This window comes from Fulmarus glacialis, unplaced genomic scaffold (assembly GCF_000690835.1).
Source record: "Fulmarus glacialis isolate BGI_N327 unplaced genomic scaffold, ASM69083v1 scaffold1271, whole genome shotgun sequence".
Taxonomy (NCBI): domain Eukaryota; kingdom Metazoa; phylum Chordata; class Aves; order Procellariiformes; family Procellariidae; genus Fulmarus; species Fulmarus glacialis.
Genome location: NW_009190656.1, coordinates 47362 through 66351, shown reverse-complemented (window position 1 = coordinate 66351; position 18990 = coordinate 47362). Strand labels below are relative to the sequence as shown.

Genomic DNA, 18990 nt, shown 5'->3' with positions numbered 1-18990 from the left:
AAAAGATTGGCAGTAAAAATTACAACATAGAAATGCATCACAATTTACACAAAAACTAGTTTTGTTGAACTCTGTTTTCCAAAAAATAATCTTCAGCAGGTTCAAATGACAGCAGCTGGAAACAAAAATAATTGACCAAGTATCATCTTATTGCAAATTATAACCATTGACTTTGTACAAGCGTGAGCAGAACCATGAAAAAGTTTGTATTGGTTTCAAGTATACAGTGGTGATGAGCCATCCCGATGCAATTCTCTTATCAATGCTTCTCTGGGCCCGCGGTAATCAAGGACGTTGTTTCCATAGGAAATAACAGGAACCTGAAGTGACAAGTGGTGCCAACCCATAGGAACATTACCAGCTTCTTCCATCACCACCACCGCTGCGTACTGACTTCTTGTGATGATTTATGACCCATTAACAAAGTATTAGGGATGGGGAAAGGAAGAAGGGATATCCGTAAGAAATGATTTATTCAAAATTAATTTAAAACATCACATTTAAAATGTCCCAGCACATTATCAGAAACATTTATAAAATGCTAACTCTGCCATGTGTCTATGAAGACATTGTTTGGAAAAGAAAGTGAGAGATTCACTACAATGCCACCCTTACTTCTTTGCACGGGCCATTTATGACAACGGCTCTCTTAACCCACAATAAGTTATAAAGCTGTACAGCTGAAATCAGATCGGATGTTTACTTCCAACAGTGAAATGACTGGTTAATTTCAATATTAGTGCACAACAGTGAAAAGCTGTCTGCTGCTTCTTGTTTCGGCAACAGTGTGTAAAAAGAAAAAAAGGCACTTTTTGGCTGGTTGTGCCTTTAACTTGGCAAATTTATCTATTCTGGAGGTACCCAGGCACTCCTTAAGATGTCCCCCATTTCTGTGCATGTTTGTTTATATAATTTTTTTTAAAAGTAAGGCAGAATCCATAAATAAAGGCAAAAAGCAGTGCAGAAAATGTGACAAACGCAAAATGTACAAAAGATGAAGAGTTAGTTGGCACAAAAGAAGTTTGTATCCAGAGCCAGAAATCACTGAACTGCACTTGACATGGAAAACAAAACCGTGCTCAAATCATCCCAACTGGTTTCCAGTTGTTTATGAGCAAATCAAAAGAGCTGTGATATTTTAAACGTTGCCTGGTCAAGTGAAAATACAAACAAAGCCAAATCATTCTTTCCCCGTGTTAAAATTGCTATAAAATCTGCACAACAGTGTCCCCAGCTCACTCAAGGAATTATTCATCATATACAACCAATACCAACTTTCTCAGTAATTTCGAAGCATAAGCAAGTGATTGCAGATCACACGATTGTGACTACATTTTATTCAATATGTCTCCAAAGGTTAAAAAAATTTAATGAGTAAAACTGCAACAGAATTCCATCTTAAAGTGCTTTTTTTCTTTTAAACTACTCATTAACTTTTTTTTTTTTTTAAATTCACCAACATCCTTTAATAATGAACACTTGCATACCTACAGAACAAAGCTTTCCTTTTATTGCCCTTCCCAATTGTCTGTGGTTTCTGGAAGGGTACCGGAAAACATGACCCATTCCAGAGCTCCTTGACCAAACCATTCTGTAAGGAATCACCCCCCTTACAGAGCAATCTTGCTGATCCTTCTCATAAAGAGCTTTACAAATTAGCAGGGAGACATATTAAATACAGAAGTCCTTATGTAAACCCATTCTTTAACTAATATTTTACAATGAAATGTAAGTCATCACACATCTTTACAGAAATTTGAATATTCCTATTCAATATTATCAGAAAGATTAAAAATTTGCCCTCCATACATAAGGGCAGTCTGTTTTTTTTTCCTGTATAAAAACCAAAAGAATTTTTTTGCAGCATCACAGAAAAGCAACAGTTTTACATTCACTCATTTAATGTTCACATAAAAATTCAACCACTAGCGTTTGTGTATTTGATAAAATCTTCTTGACAAACTGTTTTCGGTGTCTGGACTGTCATAAGCTACTGCCGGTGAAGATGCAGTTTTCTAGAGCATTTATTGATCTGAAGCCTTTGTGGCTAAAAAATGCTTTTAGCTTTCAGGGAAACAACCTCCTCCATCATTGCCTCCGATCCTATAAAGCCACTTCTCTTCCAGACTCTTCTAACAGCATAAGCAATGGGACTCCAGTTTCAGTAGGTACCAAGCATTAAGTGTTTGAGTTGATCTGTTTTTGTGTTCATAGGTATCCTCTATGGGTCAACATCATCAAGGTCACTTTTAGGCTCACCAATCATCATAGGAGACTCTGAGCCCTTTCAATACACACAAGGGACGGGGAGAGAAAGATACGGAACGTTATTTTTGTAAGGCACACAATTATTGTGTCTACATTCAGTGATGGTTCTGACCCAGGAACAAGCTGTCTAACAGATCAAGGCAACAGAAGATAAACATGCTCTTATTTTATTGTTACCTGCTGCAGATGTCTCTCTCCATTCTCGTTGGCTGGACTACTTTCTGACCCGTTACTGCTTCCAGACTGATCTTTCTCATTCAGCAAGGCTGTGGCATAGGCCAGCGTGTCCTGAGTTGGAAACAGTCCAAGAGAGTGTCAGGGGCCATGGTGACACCTTCATCTCATAATCATTATTATTATTATTATTTTTTTTAAAGTTGATTCTGAAACAATATAGCTGCTGTAGTGAGATAGTTGAGTCACCACAGGTAATTGTGAGGTATTGACTAATATAATTTAAAGGTTAGTTTTTTCAGGAACAACCACAGGGTCTGGACTTCTAAAGGAAGAATGGTTTTCAGTGCACTGGAATATGCTAGAGTTGCCAAAACCAAAGACCCTAACTGAAAAGCAAAAAAGGAAATAATACAAGTTTAACATCGTCTCCCGAGAGTGTGACACATACCTGTGCTGAAATAGTGCGCTGGAAGGTTTTTGCAGTTGATGTTTCATTGGATACATTACTCTGTGGAGCCCAATAATGTTCAGACATCTGCATAAAAAGCCCAGAAAGCCATAAAATTGCCATATGAGTTTTACATGTGTAAAGCCTCATCCACTTGTGATAGTAGGTGAACTAACAAGTTTGGAACAAGCTTCCTGAATCTTTTGGCAATGAGCTGGAGATCTGGGGCATAGACAAGCATGCATTTTTAATGCAGCCAGAACAGTCAGAGAGGCTATTGCCCCTCAGCTGAAAAGTAGCAACCAACTCCCTTTATTTGGTAGCTGTACATGCGTGCAATTTACTGGATGCCAGCTGAAGAGTGGTGGATTCAGGGTTTATATGAGCCAGTACAAAGTAAAAATGGGTACAGCGGGACTATCCAGACCTGTTAGTTCGCTGTGTTTTAAGAGAAGAGTGGCAACAAGTTCTGCCAGCTGCACTGCAAGCATCCCACTAATTCTGCTTCCAGTATTCAGTACAGTATTAGCTTATGCATCTGACATCTGCCTGGCAGCAGCCGTCACGACAGAAAGGCAGCCTGGAGCTGGGATGCTATCGTCTTGTACATGTAGTGCTGGGAGACCAAGCATTGCCCTGCTTGACTGTAGGCAAATCTGGGCCAGTTCTGCTGAGCTTTAAGTTTCCAAAATGTCCCTGGGTTTTTATTAAAGATGTGCTGGCCAACCTATGTTAAGTTTAGAGGGAAGAACAAAAAATACACGTGTGGGAGGAAAAAGCTGTATCTGTCAAGAGCTATGTTTTGTGCAAAGCTGCAGTGATTCTGTGAGGAATCCACCCACTTACGCATTCCCTTGCACGAACATGCAGGCAATGGAAAATCGATTTTTTAGAAAAGTGAAACCTTCTAACATGAATACAATGGCACTGAAAGCTTCCCACATGGCAAGGAATGATAATCATTACCACCATTCACACTTGGTTTTATTCACTGTACACACATCTATGCCTGAAACATGTAGGGGGCCTACTGAAGTTTTTGCATGCACTAGATTTAGCTGCATCCAAACTGCCCTTGTAAAAAATGAAGTAGCTTGTATTTCGTCTTAAGAGTCATCTCAGAGAGCCATATAGAGGATGGAGATTTCATAATTCTCATTCTAAACAAAGTGGCAGTCTTTCCGTAAAATTACAACCAAACTACCTTCTTCTGTAGCCACTGCACAGCCCAACTCCAGTGGTGGGAATTCTCCTTGAAATAATCTTTCGCAGTAGGGCACCTTAGAAATTGAAATTATATTCATTAGCCACAAACAAGACATTCCAGCAAACTTTTTAAAAAAAAAAAATCTCCAAAGACTTCTCTTTCTTTGTGCTGCTGCCCTCTGTATGCACCGTTATCATTGCAAACTCTGACCTAAACTGTACAGCCCTGTTATTAACTGAATTAGCAAGAGCAAAAATACCTAATAAAGTTTACATGAAGTAGTCTACTACACAGATTCATGTACTTCAGAACTATGCTTTATCGGGACATATGCCAAGTTCCAAATAAAGAGAATTTAGGAATCATAGTATTTCAAAAATCTGGGACCGTTTCCTGATGTTTACCTTGGTCTTAATCTTAGGCTCCTGCTCTACAGAATGTAGCTGACCTTTGCCTTTATAAACAGCAATTATAGGTTGTTATATGAGAAATCCATCTCAGGTACTAATCAGCAAAGATTTCACTTCATACTGACACATGCACTATGAAGACCTTTGAGCACCACTTGTATCACGGTAACAAAAGATAAAGCTGATCAAAAGTAGAAAGAGCTGCAGCCTTAACAGTCACAGAGGGGCCTAAGGCAGGGATGAGGTTAAATTCTGAAACCTGTATTACTTACTTCTGAGCCAAAGTAACAAGGAACTTGACACACTGGTAACAACGGCTGCTGTCCACATGGTTGCTGTGGTGCATCAAGGCTGTAGGGAGAAACACATGGATTAAAAAACACAATTCAGATTTCTGAACCAGCCACTCTGAAAACATAACAAAGATGAAGCTAAAATTTTAACTTAGGTGGTGGAAGTTATTTCTACAGATGTTAGCATGAGTATTTGTGTTAAACACACTACTGTATTGCTGGCAGTTTTGAGTACTTCCACAACTCTATTGGATTAAAAACAGATCAAAGTGAAAATGCAGTAATTCATTCAAATGCGGTACCTGAATTTTAAACAGTCCTCTGCTAATGCAGTTAATTCTTCCCCTATAATCCAGTCTATGTTAGATAATCGCTATGGTTACATCTATCTGAAGGGAAAAAAAATGTTTGGAACCCCCCAAAATGGACCAGATCACCAGCTTCCACCTGGATCAAAACTTTCAAAGCTAGAGGAATGTTTAAAGCTTCTTCACACAAACAAGCATAGCAAAATTCAACAGCCATGAATCTCTTCTATAGGAGACTTGGGCAAAACCCCAGGCCCATGTTTTCTATACCATGAATTCCCACGTCTTAACAAAATTGTTTGAGGAGAAGCACAAAGATTTCCATGGAGCTGCCACAGTCAGATTTGTTACTCAAAAGTTGCTCTGTCCATAGGAGTCAGCAAAGAACACTGAGGTGAAACCTCTAAAGTATGCAAACAATTGCTAGAACTGCAAATTGTCAGTTTTTCTACCGTGAAAGCATAGCAGATGATTAGAATTACAGCACTGGTATACTGCAAATTATGCACACACACCCTCTTGAGGACCACAGAAAACTATTTTTTGCTGATTTCCTTTCTTGGAGTAAAACTAGCCAGTGTGACAGACAGGTCACGGTCCACGTGCAGTGAGACTGGATGCTGTTCAGTGCTGTTGCAAGGAAAATCCAAGGTAAAACTACAACTTCCACTCCCGAAACTCACAGCAGTTCTTGTAAAATATGTATTATTTAATAACATTACACAAAAAGCCTTCAACATAAAAATCCAATGGAATAATTGCATCTCTCCTCTGTAGAGGAAAAAAGGTCATGTATTGCCCAAGTTACAGAACAGAATTGGTCCAAGTGGGACCAATTTACCCAGAAGTAAAATAACCACTTAGCTATTCTCTTGCACTGCTGCATCTTATCTTCTATCAGTCATACATGGAAACTACTAAACAGAAGAGCAGTGAAGTATACGAGAGAAATAAAGAACAAAGCCTAATATTCCTTCTCACTAAAACAGAATCCAAAATAACTTAAGTTGAAAGCCACAATCTGAAGCAGCTCCTCATCCAAACAGTTATGAAAGAGATGCTCAAGCAGCACTAACTCATCAGAGGTGCTCTTTGAGCACCATGTGGCTACCCCACATTTCTCTTGCACACAAAGCCTCTTCTCCTGATTCATAAGAAGTAAGCTCTCGTCACTTCTGGGACTTCCCTGTTGCTTTTGAATGCTTTAGTAACTTCACTTCAGTAAAGTTTCTGTATCAAATGGAGAGACAACACTTTGTATGAGCAGCACAAATGGGAGCCACCTGTCAGACTATGAGGCTATCCTGCAGTTAGTAGTACTAGCATCCTTCGATGCTGAACCAGTTTCTTTTCATGGTAATTAGACTGGCAATTTCTTGAGATACGTAGGAGATAAAATTTAATTTCTAAGGTTACAGGATTCATAGAGCTACTCTGTTATGTTAATCCAAGGTACCTTTTTTTCCCCCGCATTAACTTCTTATTTCATAAGTTAGATCTGCTTCTTATTTCAGAAAGTTATCTCTCTTGCCAGCCTCTTGGTTAAGGTTCCTTAATGTCACTTTTTAAGTACGTAAGTACCACTCTTCTCTGGGTTCACTGACTGCTGTTGTTGGAGATAATTAATTTTTCCCAGTTAAATTCCTTTCCAGTTTGCCATAACTATAATATTCTAATGCTTATTTTGGATTTTCTTAGAGCGTTTTGTGGGGTGGTGGTGGCTAAATCAAATAGTGTCGAGTTGTTTTCCCTGGGAAGTAAAACAGTTTAGAAGGATTAGAAACTAGGAGATGATATGAACCATCATCAACATAAGGGTCAGCAGGAGACAGGAGCGTTCACCCACTGGCTTACTTGCCTATTAATCCATTTTCAGTTTCAAAGGCAAATTTGATGCGCTCTACTTGTAACGGGTCTTCAATAACCTGTTAGGAAAGAAAAAGATGAATAGAACTAAGTTGAGTATGATACCTGTATCTAGTCTACGAAATCGTTTTAACTACCTCAACATGAAAAACAAGTAAGACTTGTGAAGTTTCATATATCACCAGATTTAAAAAGTAATAAAAACTCCAAACTGAAGGATTAAAAGATACGTGGATATTGAAATTACCAATGCAGTCCTGACTTTTTTCATTATGCATTGATAAAAAAATCTATCCTGTATAAGTCTTTACCCCTCACCTACCAGTATCTCATGGAGTAACTGGAATATGTTTTTCAGTTCATGAGGTGGAGCAGTTTCCAGCTGAGTCTGCATGTAAGAAATATAAAGCAACTTAGATAGTAAAATATGTTGATGATGCAAAGAATTACAAGACAGCTTTACAGATTTTTGAAAATTCGTTATTTTAAACAGTAAAAGCTTATAAAAACCCCAAACCCACCAACCTCCCCGCCAAATCCAACAAACTGATGGTTCTGCAGATTAATATGTTAATCCAAGGTACTTTTTTTTTCCCCCTCATTAACTTCTTAGTTAATGAAGTGCCATTATAACCCATCAGACACAGTATGACCAAAGCCTAAGAAGAAACACTTATGCAAAAAGCTTATCTTGATTATCTCCGTACCTTGATGAAGTGTAGCACGGTAAAGGAAAAGTGCTCATTACAAAAGCAGCAGTAGACCACCATCTCAATGAGAACCGACAGAGATCCAGTTAGCTCTCGTAATGCATACATCACCTAATGGAAAGGTGCAAACAGTTTCAGACACAGCCATACAATTATTTCTAAGAGAAGGATCAAGTTTACAATAGAATGTTAGTCTTTCCCAGGAGGATGCAGTTTTCTTCTCCCAGCACCTGCATGGCCCAGTGAGCTGAACCCCCGCCCTCATAGCACTCCATTCAGCTCCTGCTGCCCACCTCCAAGAGTCTGGTCAAGCATAATCCATTAAGTCAGAGCAATTCAAGCTAGCACCTCCAGCTGACACGTGGTAACTGACTGCATGGGCACTTGCAAAATGTGTTCAGCTGCCTTTAGACAGTTAACTTCGTAAACTCTCTAACCAGACCCCTAAGTTTAGCAATATACTGGAAGATAAGAAGGTGTCAAAAAGAAACCAAAGGTGGCTTCTTGTTTAGGCTCAAAATAATAACCACATACTCTCCAGCTGTCTGCTTTTCAATATTCAGTGTTTTTCATGTAAGGATATGTCAAAGAACTAACATCAGATCAGCTTTCAGGTTCAAGCAGGGCAGAATTCAGAACAGATACCTCCATTAAGTAAGGTTTTCCCTCAGACAGGAATAACAAGGCTTCCACTTCTTCATGGAGAGTCAAAAGTGGACCTGAAGTGGTGATGCTTAGAGGTGGACGCTGCTTAAAGAGACCAGGAGCTATAATAGCAAATACAAAAATCATCCACTAATAAATTAGATTGTTCTACACATCTTGAAGACACTGCTGCTCATTTGGCACCATGTAATCTCTAATGACATTCATCTCAACTAGCTTATAGCTTGTATAGTACCACTCTAAGTAACAATCTCTTGCACACTAAAGTGTCATTTACTTTAGTGACACTATAGGCAAATGAACTGCAAGAAGGCCAAAGCAAATTGTACCGTACTATCAGTACGTTGACCTTTAGTTTCACTTCCAATCACTGTTGCATATTCATCATATTCAGAACCTTTATCATCCTTCTTTGAACCTGAAGATCTCAACTTATTCCTTCATTATCTTTATTTGGATATCTCTGTCTCTTGTAAGAAATATCTAAGAAAGTATTTCATTGCTTGTTATTCAGTAGCTCAGTCTAAATACTCCCCTTCAGATTAGCAAAAGGCATAACAAAACTAAGCAAAATACAGCTTGTTAGGCTGCGAGTCTGTCCCAGGTAACAATGACACAGCTTGATTCACTCACATGAGGAAAGACCTTTTAGACATATGGAGGAAGGGGGAAGGCACAATAATGTTAATATCAAGATTCCCTCCCCCCGCGCTGAGTGCCTGTAATACTATGCGTTTGCCACAGACTCTCAGTACATTTACAGCAAAATAGAAAGTAATCAAACGTCTGCTAACCATTACTGCCTTAAATTCAAAGTGATTGCATTTTTCCTCACTGATACTAAGTTACTCCCAGTAAAAGTAACTGAAATGCAAAGTCACCAAAAGGCAAAAACTCAATTCTTACCAACATTTCTTTGTGAGGAGACGTCAGAGTGCAGAACAAGTAGTGCTACGGTATTGTGAAGATATCCAAACTCACGTGCTTGTGCTGAACTCCACCTGCGATTCTGCTTGAGCCAAAGGAGAGATTTAATTAACTTTTGATTGGTGGATTTAGTCAACTTCAGCTAAGTCAAAACAAAGCAATGTCCTTAATGGTCCACTACCATGTTCTAATACTTTGAAGTTGGTGAAAATGTTGTTATTATCAAAACCATGACACTCGCTTCTGCCAAAACAGCTATTTCCATGTTAAGTACACACAGGCAGACTAAGACTTGCATGAAGTTTACAGAATAATCCAAGGATTAGTCTATCCTACCACATGAAAAGTATTTATCCATAATTTAAGCATCATAAAAACACTGGGATGGACAAACTACAGCATAAAAACACATGCTACATAAGCTTTACCTGATTACTCTGCCGGTTGGGGCCAAGGAGAAAGCTGATCATGTGCCTCAAAGCAGAGTGTCTGAGAAGAAGACTGCTAGCCCTTATACCCTGCTGTTTAGACAACAATAAAAAGTTACATTCCTGTGCAGGTAGAGTTAATGCTCTAGGGAACAGAAGTAAAATGCATAGGCTAAACACTGCATTTTCTACTCTAAAAGAAAAAGGCACACAGATCAATAAGGTACACCTCTAAAAAGCTGTCTCTATATAAACCAGACCAGAATCAGCATAAGCAAAATAAGTGTCATATTAAAAAAAAAGAAAAAAAGAATAGGGGAATAGAGAAACCACACTGGGTGAACAGTACACTCCAATCAGTTATTCTGCTTCCTATAGGACAAAAATCCGGAACGCTGGATGTTGGTGGTTTTGTTTTTTGTTGGGGTTTTTTTTGTTTGTTTGTTTTGTTTTGGTTTTTTTTGTTTGTTTGTTTTTTTAAAAGAATAGCAAAGAACAACCCCCAAAAACAGAAACCCAAAATTCAAACTCTGGAAATGACATCTTCAATTTGTATACTTTGCTGGTATATTTTTGTGTGATTTTATCCTAATCCAGTGTTCAAAGCCATTTACTTTTAAAAAAAAAAAAAAAAAAAAAAAAAAGAATACTCTAATAAAAGTTCTGGAAGAGTTTCCCTGTGCTGCTTAAACCTTCTATGAATACGGATGACTAGCTGCTTTACTATTGTCCTTTAAAATTAAACTAGCATTAAAAAGATAATGGTTTCTTACCTTCTGTACAAAGTTATTGAATAGCAAAAAGTACTGAGCACAGTTTTTACAGTTTTCAGGTACATCTTTATCCAGTAGAGCAAGTAGCACCTCCAATAATTGATGTAGACTTTTTAACTGTGAAAAAATTATTGATTTGAATTTAAAGAGTTGTCTACTGCTTAAAAACCAAAAATGTTTCACATATCAGAGTTAAGGTATGGTTAACAAAATCATGTGGGTCAGATTCGCTTGCTGTGATGAATATGAACAGCTAACATAGGATTGCAGCCTTCCCATTTTTAACTCTTCTGAATGAATGCTATGTATATTAAACAGAAAAGTAATGAAAGCATTGGCATGTAGGTAACTTGCTCAAAGAACTGGAACTCAGCAGTTACATAAGTTTGCAATATTTTTAAAGCAATTCAAATTACTCCTCAGAGTAATGTTCAAACATTCCAGGTCATTACAGTAATGCAAAACAAACCAGATTAGAAGTAAACTGTCACTCAAGGTCTCATGTTATCACACTCAACTATGCAAAAAGCAGTGTTAGTGTTTAGTTTGCATCAAAGCACACTAAGGGTAAACACACTGATATATAATTTATTACATCTCAGTTAACACGTAGCAACTAACAGCCAAGAGGAAGTCATCAAAAACTGTCTAACTATATTGTAAATGTTCATCTCCCTACTACTGTATTCAGCTTGTAGGACCTCATACCAATCTTTCCTTGAAGCTCTAAATATGACAAACTTTCTTAACAGAAGCCTGTACAACAGTAGTGCCTTCCATCCATGACACTGGATGAAAAAGAATAGATAGATCCCAGAAACTGGATAGAAAAAACATCCTATTGCATCAAATACTAAAATTTGATGAAAAAAAAAAAGAATTATTTCAGACTAAACAAGACTTGGACATTTAAAAGTGTGCAAGCCCCCACTGACAACTTACAGGAACATGCCAGAACACAGATAACACTTCTGTCTGAGTTCTCTTAATGCAAATGATTTGGTTAAGGTATCCCAAAATAGGTAAATCTGCAAATGACTCCTTTTCACAAATTTCCTGCTGGGTTTTCCTAGAATATTAGGATCAGCAAAATGTAACAAAGCTGCACCTCCCAAATTTACTTGCCAAGATTTTCTAATAGAAAATGAAACCTTTGAACAATAACCATACTTATGGTCTCTCTCTGGAACAAGATAACTCAGTTACTACTACTATAGGCTTCTGACTGAGTAAGGAAGGAGAATCAGTTAAGAATTAAGCTGATTTCTGGAATCAAAAAAAGAATAAATCTTAAGAAAACACTGTTTCCAAACTATTAAAAGAATATGTGATACCAGTTTATAAGACAAGCTGAAGTCAGGCAGAATTGTTTATAAGTAATACTTTGAACTTAAATTCTGAGAATTATAGCAGCATGTTACCTCCTAGGGTAGGAAGAGACAAGCATTAACCTATTCAAGAAATGAAGAGCTACAAGCATGATCAAGACAAGAACCTTTCACCTTGTTATTTACAAATCACACAGCATTGTCTGCAAACACATCAAGAGCCATTAGGCAGAGACAACAAACAGGGTCATTGGTGATGAGGTGACACTAACCTTCTCCTGATAAAGCAAGGCACTGTCGAGGGTTTTTTCAAGAACAGTGGCTACAGCAACTCGCACCTCTCTTACACTGCATTCCAGGAGGAAAGTCCTGGAAGATAAAAGGCGAAGCTGCAAAGAGAACTGGAATCAACGTGTACACACAGTTACTATGATTAAGTGTGGTGTTTATTATTTTAAAAAGGATAGCAGTCCAAATACTTCTTGTACAGTACTTCTGTGGATAAGCTTTAACTTATTTTCCTGCACTCCTGCTTGTCACTAGTAAGGCCTATAATGTTACTCTATATTTATTCATTCAAGTAAACTAAAAGCTATCATAGGATTCTGTCTTTCAATGCAACTTCAAATGTAAGATTTTCTTTACATTGACACACCTCTCTAAGTGTGTCAGTTCTTCAAGAACTTGTCTTAGGTGTTTTCAAAACACCTATTAGCTGATCTTGAGCTTGGCGAGAAGAATTCTTTCCAGTTTTTTTGTGATCTTTGTCAGGCAATTATTTAACTCACCTTACCCCAAATACTTTCACCACGTTCTCCTTTCCCATCACTTGCAGGAGTGACTAGACATAAACTTAAACACATTCCAAGGCACTCCACTGAATTAAACATCCTCCAAGTACGCTGCACTATTTCATTAGATTTTCAGAATTACTCAGAAAGCTGCACAATCAGAGAAAATACTAGAAATAAAAACCTAAGTGATTATCTAGAGTGCCTGTTTAAAGAACGTGCACAGTTAACTCTTTGGGAATACATCAGTATAGGCCAGATCATGTTATTAGGAAGGCTTTATCCATACATGAGACACAAAACACCTAAGACAGAATTACCAGTACTTACTTCACAAGCTCCCGGCCCTCTGGCCCGACGAAATGTTCAACTAACCACTGACAAGCATCAATGCTTTTGGAAAGCAGTGCATCTATGGTGGCAATCCATTCTTCTGTATCAGCCCTTTAACAAAAACAGGGACAACTATCAGCAATGAAAGAGAAAAAAGATACCTCCCAAACCTAAGCCATGTTTCTTGTTTGCCAAATAGAAAGAATTTTTACTTTAATTGAACATACATTAGATGGCTTAAGACAAAAACACTTAGAGAAGTACTCTGGAACAACTTGCTATCTTTAAATCCATTAAAGCCTTTCCATGCCCAATCCACTACCACCGAAATAATGGACAGCTGGAAGAGGCAGCAAACTGTCAGGTTATACATGACCCTCCTTCCTCTCTCAGATTTCTTTGCAATGGGATTCCAATGCAAAGCAGAAATGTATTGCTAGTCCTGTGAATGTTGTCTATGCTACCTGCAGTATTTCAAGGTGCTGTAGGTACAAGAAGCACGAAAACCTCAGAATATGTTGTTACAGTACCCAGAACAGGGCCTTACCTGAGTTTCTTCTTGGTTCGGAGATAGGTTTGGAAGAGGAATTGGACTGCCAGCTGTAAGCTCACCTTTGCCATGCATGGATAATAAGGATGCTTTACCTTAGTCTGAAAGAAACGTCAAATTTACTTCAGAGCAGAAGTATGCCTGCAGCATATATGCTGTCTCTCAAAAATATTATGTTCTATTCAAGTAATATACTTCATTTGGAAAAAAAAAACCAAAGCATTTTTCTGTTAAAAACAGTCTCCAGTGCTCACTACGCTAGTTAACAAATATGCTAAAACAGGTACAAACTTGCTGTAAGGACCACTAGATCTGTGGATTTAATAAATTTAATAAATGCACGTTTGTTTATTACTTCATTTAGAAAAACTTAATTAGTAAACTGTATTTCCGATGAAAGTCTATCAACTTTGAGGTGACTAACACCAACTTTTGGATCTTCCATATAGAGAGGAATTTCTGTCCCTCTAGAACTGTTTGCATCATTAAAAAAGGTGTGTGTTATTTCATAAATTTTAGTATGGCACGATGGTGTTTCTCCCACTACTAGAACAGGAGGCTGGAGTCTGCTTTGAGACGGATGTTATCAGTATGAAAAATTATCGGAGACAATTAATCGCTCAGCTGGAAAAGTAAAATCATGTCAACCCTTCTCTTCCAATTTTCCTGGTTGTGACCCAAATAGCTTCTGTGGCCCTTTCTACCCAGCATATTCTGAATACTCTAAGATTAAAATTTAGTACTTACAGCATTCAGCGAAGCTAATGACAGAACGAAACTGAAGTAGTCACTACTGTATACATCTCTGTTCTTCATAAATTTCAAGTTTTCATCTCTCACCATCTGTAAAAGTAAAAGAAGGCCAAAAAAATTAAAATGCTGTCAAAATACATTTCTCTAACTAAAATTGCACCTTCTACGTAAATTTGTGTGGTGTTTAAAAACCAGTGTCAGACTTATTCTGTTCACGCTCTGAATCACTACTTCAGTGGAGGGGAAAATACATATAGGAGACTTAGAAGATTTGTATAAAACCAGTGGCTTTCTTCCAAGGATATTACAAAACACAAGACAACAGATGAGCGACTTAATCATTTGGTCATTCAGGGAAAAGAAAAAGGAAGAAGTTGCTGGTAAGTTCTTTTTTTTGCTTGCTTTTAATAAAAAAAAGCCAAGAGAACATCTTTCAAACCTGAAAGGCTTGCTTAGCAAATTTACAAGTACAGAGCAAGAAGCCATGCAAAAGAGCTGCAGCCACAATAATGTACTTAAATGCCAAGCCCCTCTTTTTTCAAATGAGATTTTGCTGAAAGACTCTCAATAAATTTGAGCCAAGTTTGTCTATTGTAATAATACAACCCCAGATACAAGAATACCTAAAGCGACGACTAATGCCCTGACACAGCCCATGAGGACAGCCATACATAGCCTGCACAGTTTATTCTGACTGTGTATGTGACACAGGCTCTCTTGCACACGTGCAGATCAGTAGGACAGTGTGTGTTCAGAAAGCCAAATATGTACAAGATTGTATCCTCTCCTGTTCGGACCAGAGCTGCAGGCCTGCGGACCGAGTCCCTCCTCTTATGACAGCTAACCGATATCCAGGTTCTACCATCTACTGCTCTGCCAATGCCATCACACCTCCATTTTCAGTCCTGACTTGCAAAGTTGCCTTCAACATCCGTATTTTTCCCTTTGAGATCATATTCGGTAGTACATAAGCTAACAGACATGAGCAGAATTGAAGCTGGTTTTGATTTCTCTTACTTCTCCTCCCCTTTCCACATTCTTGTGAACTCAAGAACTTGAGGATGACTGTAATTTGCCATTGTCTCCACTACTCCTCCAGTGTACTTCAAATGAAGCATCTCTCCCTGCTTGCATGCTGACTGCTGCCATATCTCATGTTTGACTAATTTGTGTGCAACTTCTTCAAAGCAAAGAATGATGGTTCAATTTTGTGAGAAGGGACAGCAAAACTTACAATAACGTACCACTGAACAGCTTGTTAATAACTTTATGTCAGAATCCAGAATTATTTTCTAGCTTTGCTTTCAAGAAGGGAATTATTTCAAAGCCACCTTCAAAGTTACTGTGTTCCTCTTACTATGTGCTTAAATTTCATATGAGTAGGATTTAGCTGCCACTTTCAGAGCGCTCTACCTGATATATCCGCACAGGCATTTTCTCCACAAAAAGTCCCTTTTTTTCTCCTTTTCGAACCAGCTTAGTCAAGATGGAGAGGCGGTCACTGTTGGGCCTATGGGGTCGAGGTGATGACTGGGGTGAAATTTCTGGTGAAGATGGAGCAGATCTGAAATATATACAAGCTCAAGGTGAATAATGAAATCACATGACAAATCTACAGTTCAAGTTTAAAATACCAGTACAGCCAGTATAAACTTAAGGGAAAGTTAGGTGACAGTCTGAATACTTCTTGAGACTGTCAGTCAGCTTGAACTTCTTACTGCAATAGTGACAGCAGTATGGAAGAAGAAATTATAAAAGCAATAAAAGACTATTCATTAAGCAGCTTAAAAAACAAAACAAAACAACAGAAGGGTCAGTATACTCCTTTGTTGAACAGGAATTATTAATTTCTTAGTTCTGGAGATAGGATCTAGATATCAACATAAGAGAAACCTTTACAGACACAATAGAAACTTACAACGAGAGGTCCTCAGCTTCTTGACGCACAACACTCACTCGACTTTTCTTTGGTAAGACTGGAGAGTTCTGATCAGACACTCTCTGGTAAAACAGCATATAGGCATTCCAGTACCGCCGACGCACATCAGGGTAGGGGTTAGCTGATGGGAAAAAAGGCATTCGATGAAGGCCTTTAAAGGTTTAGTACCTTTTTCATTCATATAGGGAAGTGAAACTGGGTGTGCAAGTAATATACACTGTGGCAGTATAAAGTAATTTGCCAGATCAAAACATCAGTCTATGTTAGCGAATAATGAAAACCTGAATTCTAAAATATTTTTGCAAAAAGCATATGTATTTTAAAAAGATAGTTACCAGAATTATGAAACAAGTGAATATGGGTGGAAATGTATTTGGAATTAATTCCTTAAAGCATTGAAAAATTTAACTATATGATGCCACACCATGTTCTATGCACAATCATTTTCACTAGCCTAAAATAAGGCCTGTTTTGTGGGGAACTTTTTGTTTTGTTTTTGGTGTGTTTTTTTTTTTTAAAAACTACTTCAACAAGGTGCAATTTTACTTTTGAATCTCCTCTGCTAAGTCTACAAAGTGCTGAACAACAGTGAATATAGTTCAATTAATATTAGGCTGTATACTAGCTGTTATGTCCTTCAGTAAACAGAAGACTTTAGGGAAAAAACTGCTTCAGAAGGATTATCAGACCAAGTAACTCAAAGCAGATATAATGGACTGAGCTCTACCTCTACTGAGAACCAGTATGAAATATAAAGCTTCTGTAAATCAATCTGTGCTTCTGCTTACATTGATCATAGACTTTAGGTCTATACTCTCCACCAAAACATTCATATTCCAAAGTTTCATCGGTTAAATCGAATTCTTCAACAACGGTGTCATTAAATTTATACCACTTTCCTTTTCCACATCCCCTGTGATCAAAACAGAATTGAAACACAACAGAAACAAAGTTACTTGGTTGTCTAGTAAAAAACCAAACCACCCTGAACACCCTGGAAATGACAACCCTGAACTCACATTTGTTTTAACAGTAAATAGAAAACTTAGTTCAATCAATGTCAAAGTTACATTTAAAAAAAAAAAAAAGCTTGATTAAAAATATGAGAAGCACAACACCTGCGACTGTCATAGGAAGCCCTCAAACTGCAATACAAGGTACAATAATACAATTGCCGAATCTTTTATAATATGGTGTCCTGTATTACTGTGTTATCATATTAACACTCACAATCTTGGGTGTTAAGAAAAGGAAGAGTGCTTCCAATAGAGCTCTGAATGGCTCACTATAACTTGCCAAAACAAGTAGTCTTTAGACCGCTCTCAAACCCCCCATGCAAATCTTCTTGGCCATCACCTCCTGTCCTTTATAAAGGAGTAGTAGTGCCCTGCATGTGCCTGGCCACTGTGAACAATCACACCAACAAGCTCATAGTTTTCTGTAGGGGCAACTTTCTTCCTTGGGGAGCCTCCGCCTCCTTGATCTGTGTTTCTACCATTGTCCCCCACTTCCGAGGACGAGTCCTGGCGAGCCATCCCTGACACAGTGTAAGGTTCCATGTTCAGCATCCAGGGAAACTGTTTGAAGAGATATTTCAGATTAACCAAAAGATTATATTGTGTACATGCTTAGTGTAATTTTATGAGAATTGTATTAATACTCCTCACATTGGGAACACCTAAGGAAAAGACGGTACTTCTACTTTTTATCCTTATTACACAGAAATTAAATAAAATGTCTTTATGGAGGTTTTTGTTCTTGCTTTCTGAAAGGACCCTGAGAATGTTGCAGACAAGGAAGCTCTAAGGAAAAAGACTTATTTTCTGTAGCATGACCATGTCTGTAAGTATACCACATACTCAAAATCCCTGTATCAAAATGTGGGGAAAAGAAGGAAGAATGAATAAGAAGAGTGAGAGTCCACTCCACTGTCCACTCCACGAAGCAGCGGGGGTGGAAGTGCGTGTGCGTGCATACAGAAAAGTTTTCTTACCCTTATTTGTTCATCATATTTAATAGAACGTCCGCTCTCCCAATCAAAGCCAAATCTCATCAGGTGAATCACCAACAGGCTAGGTAAGACCTTAATGCATGTGCGCTTCACTGTAGTTCTCTTAAAAAGAAAAAAGAGTACCACCTCTATCTATGTACCTCAAGCATTCTGTACTATTCTTCTATAGATGCGCAATTCCAGCCATCTCGAACTGATGTAAAATACAGCCACGGGAGGCAGGATGGCCACAGGAGACTATAACACATACAGATAGGGTACTATTACAGGTATTACAGAGTTTGTGCAGTGGGCTGGTATGTTACAAAACATTTTACTATCCTGCCATCCCTCTAAATGTTCAGTCTACAATACGAGTTACAGGGAACGAAGAATGCTATCTGCATGGATTTAACCTTTTGACTATGTCTTCAACATAGAAAGAGTAAGCAGTATCTAAGCATGGCTTCTGTGACCATGTAATGCTTAAGAAAATACCAAGCTACAGCTGAATCTTCTTTCACATGTATTAAGAACCAATACCTTTTCTTTACACTTTTCACAGTAGTATGCATTGCTTCCTTCCAGAACTTCTCCTCTGACAAACTGATCCAATGATATTTCCAGACTTTGACATGAAGTCACACCCAGGTTGAGAGCCATGAAGGCTTCCTCACGCTCATACCTAAATTCAAGAAGAAAAATAGTCAGGGCATTGACAGAGTAGAACCTATCCAACTTGCATTAACAAGACATATGCTTAGGAAAGAATATTACATTTGCCCCACAGCTATCAACAGCTGTGATGCTCACAAAGGCATATGT

At 38.1% G+C, this 18990-nt stretch overlaps 1 protein-coding gene across 1 annotated transcript in view; it reads right to left on the bottom strand.

Moving 5' to 3' along the window:
- Positions 1–1758: 1758 nt before the first annotated feature.
- USP24 (ubiquitin specific peptidase 24) overlaps positions 1759–18990 on the bottom strand; it is a 51656-nt gene continuing 34424 nt past the window's right edge. The window contains exons 45-66 of the mRNA XM_009586016.1: positions 18709–18850; positions 18169–18288; positions 17532–17752; positions 16964–17088; positions 16155–16296; positions 15650–15800; positions 14231–14326; positions 13481–13584; positions 12931–13044; positions 12082–12178; positions 10482–10598; positions 9709–9801; positions 9260–9362; positions 8333–8454; positions 7685–7798; positions 7300–7365; positions 6970–7036; positions 4783–4861; positions 4098–4173; positions 2894–2980; positions 2446–2556; positions 1759–2284 (exon numbers count right to left, since the gene is read on the bottom strand). Coding sequence (XP_009584311.1) covers positions 2222–2284; positions 2446–2556; positions 2894–2980; positions 4098–4173; positions 4783–4861; positions 6970–7036; positions 7300–7365; positions 7685–7798; positions 8333–8454; positions 9260–9362; positions 9709–9801; positions 10482–10598; positions 12082–12178; positions 12931–13044; positions 13481–13584; positions 14231–14326; positions 15650–15800; positions 16155–16296; positions 16964–17088; positions 17532–17752; positions 18169–18288; positions 18709–18850 — 2410 coding nt within the window. The 3' untranslated portion in view covers positions 1759–2221. The remainder of the gene's footprint in view (positions 2285–2445; positions 2557–2893; positions 2981–4097; positions 4174–4782; positions 4862–6969; positions 7037–7299; positions 7366–7684; positions 7799–8332; positions 8455–9259; positions 9363–9708; positions 9802–10481; positions 10599–12081; positions 12179–12930; positions 13045–13480; positions 13585–14230; positions 14327–15649; positions 15801–16154; positions 16297–16963; positions 17089–17531; positions 17753–18168; positions 18289–18708; positions 18851–18990) is intronic.